General features: G+C 46.3%; 1 protein-coding gene across 1 annotated transcript in view; it reads left to right on the forward strand.

Moving 5' to 3' along the window:
- Nucleotides 1-9262: 9262 nt before the first annotated feature.
- The window catches only part of T265_14449 (hypothetical protein), a gene marked incomplete at both ends in the record, with an annotated part of 9907 nt that continues 7759 nt past the window's right edge, over nucleotides 9263-11410 (forward strand). The window contains 2 exon segments of the mRNA XM_009173688.1: nucleotides 9263-9352; nucleotides 9384-9853. Of these exon segments, the coding sequence (XP_009171952.1) occupies nucleotides 9263-9352; nucleotides 9384-9853 (560 nt within the window).

The raw sequence follows: 11410 nt of genomic DNA on the forward strand, positions 1-11410 counted from the left end.
CGGATTTGAGGCCGGCAACCATTCTAGTGGCGGCCCGCTGGACACGCTCAATGAGGGTGACGTCTTTCGTACGTCCTGAGTAGACAACTTGGTTGGCGTACTCCAGGAGCGGTCTGACGTAGGCCCCATGGAATATTTGGAAGTTCATGCGAGTAATACGGGAGGAGGTGCGTCAAATCATCCGTAAAATGGCGAACGCCTTTTGGGCCGATTTCTCATGGTGTATTGAGAAGGACAAGTTTGAGAAAACCCTTCCTTCTTTTTCCCAAGCTTCAAACTTCGGCTACATCTGATCCCGACGACCTGTTTGGCTGTTATTCACCCCAACTGATCTGTGCCTTACACCCGAAAGGATAACCATTCAGACCAAAAAATGCCTGTTACGTTACAATGGCCTTGTTCTACATCAACGGATTCCATGGACCAACCCCGCCAAAAATTTCCGCTGCCCAGAGCATCGCATGTCGCAGCCCAAGAACCTCAGAAACCGAAGTCTGTCAATGCATTGATGGCATGACATTTCTATGCCCAGTCTGCTGGCATACNACCAGTGACCGCTGGTGCACAACGGATCGTGCGTCATATCACGTCGACTGTTGTGACGGTGAACCCTGCCCACTGTGTGGTGGTGCTCTTCAGGCTTGTCCCAAAGGTGAGTCCACATGAAAATAAATCACTTTGGGTTCTTAGCTCCGGGCCCATCCAGAAAACGCAGAGGTGTGCTTGCTATCCGGTCCGCAAAAAGGGCGTCTTATGATGTTGACCTGGACCGAAGCACAGATTCCCAGCACAGTGTGTCCCGTAAGTCCGTGTGCGTCCGTGTTTTCGGGTCCACAGAGGAACTACTCGACGGCCGTGAGTCTGTCTGACAACTACGACTAACTCTGTAGAGCGCCGGCTAGATGAAAGAGATGAAGATGATTTCATGTGATCCATCGGCTCCGGAAAGTTTGTCTGGTAATGAGATCCTATGCATTACATGTAAGTCTCGTATTTCTTGAGAGTTGCAGTAAACAGGCATGCGAAATAACCGCTGAGGATCGCATTATGTGAACAGGCATCTACGACAGCATAGCCGCTGCAGTGAATTTTCGGGTAAGTATCTCTACCTGTTTGTCGGCCGCCCGCCTTATGGTGATATTTCGATAACCTGAATTATATCTTCCTCTAATTTCAGGACTTCAACGGCCAAATGAACGCTCCTCACATCCTCATGTGTAACCCTGGCCGCATGATAGTGGTGTGCGTCGGTTATGATCGTTCAGCTGTCTGGTATTATCGACGTAGGCTCAATGTGGCTAGTTAGTTAGGCATTGCGTAATCTTAGCCGCATGTTAGTGGTGTGCTTCGGCTATGATCGATGAACCTCGAGGTCTTTCTAGCATAATTCGGAACCTATAATGAAAAACTCTGTAACTTGCCAGCCAACGTGCACGATGTTTAGCAAATAATTAGCGTGCACTACGGAATTTGCACTGGCAACAAAGAATCATCGACCAAAATTTGTTTGCACGAATGCGCCTACGCATATGTTGCATTTCCAAAGGCCATTTAGATTCTAGAATATTGAGGAAATCTGTTCCGGTGGAAAAATACCTGAAAGTTACGTTCATTGTGAGTCAACCTTTACCACAATTCGCGATTTTTTTCATCCGTTAAGGTATTCAACGTCGGCGGTGTTTATTAACCTGGGGATTTAGTTCACTTAAACAAGTCGCCATAGTAAAGGATTTTCAATAATACAGGAACATATACATTATACATAGATATTCTACACTATGGAGTGGCAAGTCTGAACATGCCGTAGATTTCGAGAAATCAATCTCATTGTGCGAATAGCCAGCGGCCCTAGATTAATGGTGTCGTCAATGCATGGGGATAACCGCCACAAAATCTTGTCAATCATTCCGCATCTCCTACTCATAATTATACTAATATTTATTCCTTACCAGTGAGTAGCATACCCTCAGGCACGATCATAATATTATAGTCAGAATAAGAGCATGACTGATGGGGATTGTCAGCTTTGAGTTTGATTCCCCGTACCACATATATTGATTTTTTCCGACTCTGGCACTATGATAGCTTATATTGGCAGGCTCAGAGAGTCATTGGTCGCCAGGCTACTAAGTGCGCAGCTACCCTCATCTTGCCTCATTTCAGCACTTGTTATCACCACCCTAATTGTGGTAGACTTTGGATTTTGTACTAACTCCTATCTCATGCGCCCTGAAAAATATCAGGCCTTACAGATCCCATTCCCTTCACGGATTCACGGATTCACGGATTGATACACAGGATCGAGGCTTTTGCCCAAGTTTCCCGGGTCGGTTTAGTTCTTGTCGGTCAGTGGCTGTCGTTCACCTGAAAGGCACAAGTGAAAAAAGGGTGTAGCACTGCTCTTTATGTTCTCAGCGCGGGGCAGTATGCTCGCCAGCGCGAGGATTCGCATAAATAAATGTCTAATAGTGCTTTAAATTGGGTTCGAGAAGGAGCGTGTACAACCGTCGGAGGAAGGTCATTCCACGCAGCTACTACCCGAAATGAAAAAAAGTTTTGTCTAATGAATGTGTGTGCCCTGAGCTTGAAAATTTTCTTACTATGTCCTCGCCGGGTGTTTGCTGGGTCAACGGTAAAAAACCTGTTTGCCAAGCTTTGTTCAAACAGGGCGTAAGTAAGAATTAGGTCCCCTCGGAGGCGACGGTACTCCAGGGGAAAGAGATCAAGCATCGCGAGACGCGTTTCGTAGTCCACGGATTTGAGGCCGGCAACCATTCTAGTGGCGGCCCGCTGGACACGCTCAATGAGGGTGACGTCTTTCGTACGTCCTGAGTAGACAACTTGGTTGGCGTACTCCAGGAGCGGTCTGACGTAGGCCCCATGGAATATTTGGAAGTTCATGCGAGTAATACGGGAGGAGGTGCGTCAAATCATCCGTAAAATGGCGAACGCCTTTTGGGCCGATTTCTCATGGTGTATTGAGAAGGACAAGTTTGAGAAAACCCTTCCTTCTTTTTCCCAAGCTTCAAACTTCGGCTACATCTGATCCCGACGACCTGTTTGGCTGTTATTCACCCCAACTGATCTGTGCCTTACACCCGAAAGGATAACCATTCAGACCAAAAAATGCCTGTTACGTTACAATGGCCTTGTTCTACATCAACGGATTCCATGGACCAACCCCGCCAAAAATTTCCGCTGCCCAGAGCATCGCATGTCCCAGCCCAAGCACCTCAGACATGACATTCATCGGGGTTTTTTCCAGAAACCGAAGTGTGTCATTGCAGTGATGGCATGACATTTCTATGCCCAGTCTGCTGGCATACCTGAAACTATTCACTTCGTACTTCTGACGATGCCTCGCCCACTAGTGCCCTTACCTAAATCTGCGAACAAACTCTTCACCTGGCCCAGCCACCTCCAAGACCCGTTCTTTTTAACTTGATAAACCTTCCGTTTTGAATATAAGCATCTTTCATTCTATGCTCCTCACAAAGTCAGTTATTTTCTGTGCAGTTTGCATTCCGTCTTGTGGGTTGGCACTAAACTTCCTTCCTCGAGGAACTTTTGCTCCAGACCCCATTCCAGCAGTGACACCACTGAGTCTCCATAGTTCCAACATGTACCGTGACTATGAGATTCCCTCCACCTTCTACCGGAATCACCGATACCCCTTCTTCATCATCCTAACTTGCGCCTTTTATGACCCTGGCCATAAGCCCAACAGTCCAAGGCCGAATAGGTCTCATCGGTGGTTTTAAACTTTAGTTCACATTGACCGACCAGACCGTGACAATCCAGCCACCGTACCAAATCCGTCGTTCTGGTTTAGCATTTTTCGCAGTTTGAAGTTTATCATCATCCGCCAAGGAGGATGCCTCTTTTCAGCCCTCTCTTGTTCTATTTTCTCCAGCTACTATGGAACCATAACGAGCTGATCTTGTCTATGCTTGAGATGTTCCCCCAAAAGTAAGATAAACTCCTAGCAACGATTTTTCTCTTCCCATTCCAGCATAGCTGTAGTCAAGTCTACATCGAACATTGTCCGCTATTTATGACATTGTCCTATTTCCGCGCGAGCCTTGCAAGTCTTCCCAATTTTGCTCTATTCTGACTGTGGCCGTATGGTGGTGCCTGACGGTACACCACCCACTGGTTGGGAATAATATTTATTATTATTAGCACGATGACAGAGATGAAACCCACATAGACTGAGTGTTGAATAAAAAGTGTTACCGGCGTGGAAATGTAGCGTTTGTTGAGTTTTTGGGTTCGGCAGTCGTGGGCCCGGTTTATTGAGGAAGGAACCCCGCTGGTATTGCACTGAACCAGATGATCGTCACGGAAACAGTTTTATGAGCTTAGCGTATCAACATCAAAGTAGGATGACCGCTACATCAGGATTTCATCATAATTTTAATATATTATAACGGCCCCCAACGCGTATGTAACGCGATATGGTAGGGAATAGCAGATTTTTTCCTTGCAGCAGCATGACCGTCATCACAATGTCTGACGTATGTTTGTGGATGGCTCCGAGCAAGAGCGTTTCGGGATTACCATTTTTGATTCCTAAGGTAGTTACGCTTGGCTGATTAATGGCAACGGAACGGAATTAATACGGAGAAAGTATATTCCGTGGTTCCTTGAGGATGTATGGCTTTCTGTTGCTACAATTCAGCCGGAGCAGTAAGGGATGCAGTCTTGATTGGGTGCTCAAAGTGAGAAGGGGTGTGAAAAAATGGCTACTAGAGGGAGAGAGAGTAGATTTCAATGCTCCTAAAAGGCCAGGAAGTTAGTGGCTGTTACGGATTCCAACCACCGTAGTGACGCGAAGGTGTCCAATCTTGAAAGCAATAGTCTACATTTAGTTGGAGATGGTGAGGAATGGTTATGAATTGGACAAGTGCGGCCATATGTAAATATGGGGGTCACATTAGCTAAATAATGTTAACCAGCAAGTTGTTTAATTGTTCATGGATCTGGTTATAAAGAACAGCTATGTGAAGAGACGGAATCTAACGTCGTGATTAAGGCGTAGGTGATTACGTAGATAGTACATTTGTACCGGTGGTTGGCTGGCATTGAGTTGCGAAGATGGATCTATCATAAACGGCAACGTCCTGAAGAACAATATAAATCCGCCGCAGACGGCCACTAAGACGACCCAGTTGCATTAACTCGGAAAGTGGTTGATGAAGCTAGAAGGGCAAGTTACCAGTCAGCATCTGCAGCGAAAAATGGCACATAGCGTGTGGATGAATGGGTATTTGATATTACGTGCACCGGAGAAAGAGGGGCAAACGATTCCAGAAATGAGGTAAATCTAGAGGAATTTGTATCTAAGAGCGTGCGGAGACAAGAGGTTGGATAAAACACAAGGTACGTGGACATGTTGTAAGTTTGTATGACGGGGTGGTCTCATCAGTGCGTAGTGAAAAGGGTTACAGGTATTACTGAACCCATTGCCTCAGGCGTATCGCACCAGACGCGTTTAGTAAGCCCTATGTCAACTTATCGTAAGCTAGCATTTTAATAATTTGCTGACCGATATTTTGGATTCCAAGCAGTATTTCCTAGGAAATATGCAGCAAACAAAACGGGTTCAATCCGGCAATAGAGGCATTCAACAACCGCCCTGTCTTTTTACTTTTCTTTTTAACTTTCCCTGTTACACGATTGGTCCTGGCGTCCTCAGAAACCGCTTTCAGCTGTCCATGTCTAAATCTCCACTTTCAGCCCCCTCCCACCTTTATCCATCCACATGTCCTCTAATAGCGTGTGCCGCCAATACCTTTTTCCTTCTTCCGTTTGAGGTAAACGTCATTACCACACAAAAGATACGTCACCTACACAGACAGAGTTTCCCATTCACTGGTCCTCTTACAACCCTACTCCACAACTTCGTACCCTGCGGCACTAATTTCCCCACGGTTTTCACAAACGAGACTTTACTCTTGTGCATCAATACTAATTGCGTCAGCATGACAAAAATACCGATTTGTGTAACTCGTTTTCGTCTCATTTCCTCACTTGACACTGGTCATCTACCTGGAGGTTGAGGGATATAAGATTGCAATCATATACCGCAAAACTGCCACACCTGACTACGCACGCAGACGTACGGCTAGCGTACACATATACAAACATATTGTTACCCCAGTTTCCCAACACTTACAACCTCCATCCAGCTCTCTTCCGCTATTCCCGAAATTTCGCGGTATGGCCGGTTCCCAGTTGGCCTCTTTTAAGCCCCCGCACACACGACCACCTACAATCCTCTCTACTAGTACTTGACTCCAGCTTACCTCAGCAACACACGACCACCATCCTCTCTACTAGTACTTGACTCCAGCTTACCTCAGCAACAAACCAACAGCATTCCACTCAGATAATAAAAAATCTTACTTACGACCTAACAGGACAGCACAATTGGTCGTCACCATTCGGAGCCGAAAGCGCGCTGACCAGTGGCTACCGCAAAACCTCTACTGTTCCATACCCCGAAAAAATGATCCAAATGTGTGCCTTCTTTTATCGAGTCCCCCCAAAGATCGACGCTGATTGTATTTTCCACCATAGCCTCAGGAACACCGCAGTTCTTCGTGGTCTCCCAGCCTAAGGGTGATAAAAGTTGCTGGAGTACGCTCAGTGGAAGCTCATGGAATCAATATTCATGTGAAGGCTCTATAATATCATGGCGCAAACTAAGAGATTCAGGTTGCATGACCTTCATGTCGTTACCCCTACGGACTAGTGACCTTTCAAACTTGAGGTGATTCATCTCCCTGTGCTTCAGGACAGTGTTTTGAGTACTTCTTTTGTCTGTTAGGAAAGCACTAAAACCCTTTTCAGCTGTAGGCTTCCTCCAAAACAATCGAACTTCAACGGATAACCACTTTGTCCAAGTAAGGACGAACTTTCGAAACCACCCCAAGGCAGTCCAACAGTTGACTGCGCTTCTCTGTTGCATCAATCTCGGATCAAGCTTCTTGCCTGAAGCTACCCGACCCGGTTGTCACAGCTGCTTTAAATTGCACAATCTGCAACTACATTTCGCACCAGAAATTCATCTGAGCTTATGACAACCGATTCCTTTTCAGGTTACTCAGCGCCGCTGCAACCGCAACCATAAAGGATTGTGAACATAAATGTATTGTAGCGGAGTACTAGTCATGCGGTCCTCTAAACCTCTCATCCGTAACTTATCCCTTGCAGAGAAGTTACGTCGTGTCATTTTATTCTTTTTTAATTACCGACGCTTGTTTGTGACCCCTCTACAATAATAACAGGTATACTTCGCAGCTAGTAGGGAACATATTGATTGAGAAAGGATGGTGCCGTTACATTTAGAACGTGGCGGGCATCAACACGAAGGGGGAAGGCCGAGACACGGTGGCGAACCTTGATGGGCAGTACTTGATGAGTACTACTAGATTATGCCCTCATCTAGGATATTAATTTCAGAGCACCCCCTCACACCCGTTCAAAAATTTTAATTGCGTGGGCACACATGTGGGCTCTTTCTTCAGCTTTACAATCAGAAATTCTTTTCCGTCCCCAGCAGCTCTATTATACAACCCCTCTACACTATGTGAGTGAGCGGGTAACTCGACTGTAGTATACGACTTATCTGCGCACAATGGGTGCATCCCGTTACCTGCGTACACATGCGTAGACTGCTGTACTACCAACAACTTGATATCCGCAGTTAAATACGGATTCTTCCAAAAACATTCCTGTGTGACGGACATCCTCATATTTATAGGCAGCTAAACCCAAGTTAAGGACGGGGGGTTTATACAGGATGCATTATTTTCCGACTTCTTAAAAGTGTCCGATCAAGTAACATACGTCCTGCTGCCTCACAAACTCGGGTCTGGTGGGGCTCGAGGGGAAATGCTACACTGGATTAGGGCTGTCCCATCAGACAACATTTCCAGCGAAAGTGAGCTCGACCGGCTCTTCCCCGGTACCGGTCTGCATTGCAGTTCCTCAAGGTTTTGTTTTTGGGACCGCCTCTCTTTCTGATCAACGTCAACAACCTTCCAGACATTTTCAAGCGCATGTCTGCATTTCGCGAATGACTTGAAGTTCAAATGCCCGCGTTCCCTAAATGGATGTAGACGCTGCAAATCAGTGGTCCTTCTACTGGTACCTTCCTCTGAACGTTGTAAAGTGCGCCCGTATGTCATTCTAAGGGGGCTTAGCGAGCGTCTTTATCGTGCACGGTGAGAATGAATTAGAACGGGGACGGATGCCCAAAAGCACTTATATATCTGTCCTTTTCAAACATGCCCTTCTCAGTGCAACATTGGAAGTCGGCCAGAAAGGCATCCACCGTTCTACGGATGATTCGGTGCACCTTCTTCCGTATTACCCGCACGGACTTCCACCCACTCTATAAGGCCTATGTCAGACAGCTTCTTGAATGTGCCAACCGAATTGTCTACTCGGGACATACTAAAGACGTAACCCTAATTGAGCGCGTCCAACCAACTCCTGCGAAAATTGTTGCCGGCCATAAATCCGTGGACCATAAAACACTTATCGTGGCGCCTAACCTCCGAGGAGACTCGCTGACTTACGCTTACTTATGAAACAGGTATGGCTAGCGGGTTTTTCACCGTTGACCCAGCTAACACACGGCGGGAACTACTACGTAGTTTTTCCTGCTCAGAATGCACACCCTCATCAGACAAACTTTTTCACCCCTCAGTCACTGAACGACGAGAAAGAAACTGTCATGGAAACTTGGGAGGAAGCCTTGGTCTTGTTTGTCAGTCCGTGAATCCGTGAAACAGGTCGCGGGCGTTTATGCTAGTATCTCTAGACAGCTATCATTCACCGTAGTTCCCAGCCTAGTAATTTAGGTGGTACTGTCCTTATATCCCTCCCTTCCCAGTCACCGCACGAATCTGAAACCAGCTGCGATATATGGCGATGGGAAGCGATGAATTTTTCAGTTTCTCCTGGCGAATATACATGTTGCACCTAGTGTAATATGCCGAAAGTACTGACTGAATTCGGTGTCATGAAGACCGGTCATCACATGGGGTGAAGTCCAATTCCTTCTCTTCCGTCTAGTCAGGTTTCGCGAACCAGCTTCTACAGTCGATAACTTGCCAAACGGAGACTATGTGCCGATAGCCTCCTACTGATATGCGCCTGTACTGAACCTATTTAATTGTTTAAATATACTACTTCTACCCGAGCGCAATCGAATCTGCATCTGCTGGGGCGCGGCACTCAGTTTCGCTGAATGGCTTCTAGTAGGCTCGTTCAGAGAAAGAAGAAGCGGGCGCTCAACTGTATAAGTCTGTTTGATCAGGTCGTTTGCAAGTCACTCAAGGTATTCTCTACGTGGAGTATTTATTTTTTAGCTTTTTCAACAAGACTTTGGTGCTGACGAGACAGCGCTCAAGCTATTGGATGTTTTGTGGAAGTCAGAAGACAAGTGGCATACTGCAGTCGGGAAACTTGTACGTGAAGTCAGAAGATTGCACAGTGAGATTTCGAGTTTGAGAGCGTTGCAAGTAAGCATTTATTTTATGCTTTATCCTAGTCACAAGGCACGAACACAGGAGCTTTTAGAAACGGAGTCCAACCGTCGTCGTCACGCTGAGCACTGTAGGGATAGATTGAGACGAAAAATTGACGCCATACGTGAGGTTTTGGAGGGGAACGATGTTGACCAAGCCCGACGTTATCTGGAGAATATTGACAAGTCCACGATGATTGGTGACAAATCAGTGCAATCCACAAAGCTGGAACACTCTGCCGGTTCTCTGCTGGATACGGCGAACGTATCGGATGATTCTGAAATGGACGCTTGCCGAAAGGAAACTTGTGGGTTAGTTATACTTTCCTGAGTTCTCAGAGTGCACTAATTGAGCTTAATTCGACATCTCCCTAGCGGGGGAAGATGGCTTAGTGGTTTGAGCGCCAATTTACTGATCAGAGGTTCCGTGCTTCCAACCCGATTTCTCCCGTCTAGGCTGGGGAAACCTGGCAGTGTCCCAGCCATCGTGCATCCTTCCGTTGTCATGACGGCTAGGCACCAAAAGGGTGCTACAGTTAAACGATTTACCTCACCCAGCGGATCCGGTACCAGCGCCATAAGCGGCCATTTTAGGTTGCAAACTTGGTGTTTTAGGTGCTGTCCCTGCTAAAACCGCTAGTATTTCACTAAAATACGTGCGTGTATTTACGCGCTCAGCTTTCTCTATGTTTTGTGATATATCCGGTAGCAGCGGAATCGGGTAAACTGGAAAGGAATCCGGTATCGTAAACTCAGATGAATATTTGGTGCCAAATGTGGTTGAAGAGATATGCTTAAGACAGCTGTGACAACCGCAGTGAGTAGTTTCAGAAAGAAGCTTGATCCGAGGGTGATTCACCAAAGAAATGCAGTCGACTATTGGACTGCCTTGGGGTGAGTTTGAAAGTCCGTCCTCACTTAAACAAAGTGGTCATTCTTCGAAGTTTGATTGTGTTGAAGGAAGCGAAGAGGTGGGGAGTTTTAAGGGTTGTGATTAGTTTAGTCTGGTTAACATTGGGGGCATTAGGATGAGCTGTCAGTCAATTTCGCCGGACTCTGTTGATTGAGTGTTTGGTGGTGTAGGCCCATCGGTTGGCTGGCGTCAGACAACCGCTTTGTGTGTTCCTATTTTTTCACATGCTGGTGTTACGGTAGTGAAGTATGGTGTAGTCATTGGTAGTGAATATATCGCCATCACCCCACGGAGTTCGGTACGAATTAGACAAGAAAATGGGTCGTCCTGTTCCTCAAACGAGCGACTGTTTTGTCGATACTATCAAACAATGGAGATAGTGCACCACCAAACTGTCTTACAGAGGAACTGAGACATGGTCAGAACGTGGATCCGAAATAGGAGTAGCTGCTTTCTGTCGAAGTTTTGTCAGATGATCCAAGTCATATGTACCCCCGGAAATGAGCATCTCAATGTCGACAAATTAATGTCTGACTTCGCTGTTTTTTACGTTGTAATCTCTGAAGAATGAACAGTGCACTTACGCTCGGCTTAACCGGCTTGTCTCAGGATGTCAAATTTTCAGAAAGTCCATAGTCTGTCTCGTTAGATCTTCGGGAGAAGAATTTTAGGGTTGCAAATGTTAAGACAATGAAGAACCTCACCCAAGCGATTTATCTTGGTGTTAGGCCAAGAGCTCTTGAGTTATGTCTCATCATCATCATCATCGGGAAGAATTTAGGGTTGCAAATGTTAAGACAATGAAGAACCTCACCCAAGCGATTTATCTTGGTGTTAGGCCAAGAGCTCTTGAGTTATTTTTCATCATCATCATCATCATCATCATTGTCAGCTGTAAGAACCGCGTACTCGTCGTACACTGGTTGTAGCTGCCACAGTTTCGTTCACCGATGATT

This window comes from Opisthorchis viverrini (genome assembly GCF_000715545.1).
Source record: "Opisthorchis viverrini unplaced genomic scaffold opera_v5_193, whole genome shotgun sequence".
NCBI classification, from domain to species: domain Eukaryota; kingdom Metazoa; phylum Platyhelminthes; class Trematoda; order Opisthorchiida; family Opisthorchiidae; genus Opisthorchis; species Opisthorchis viverrini.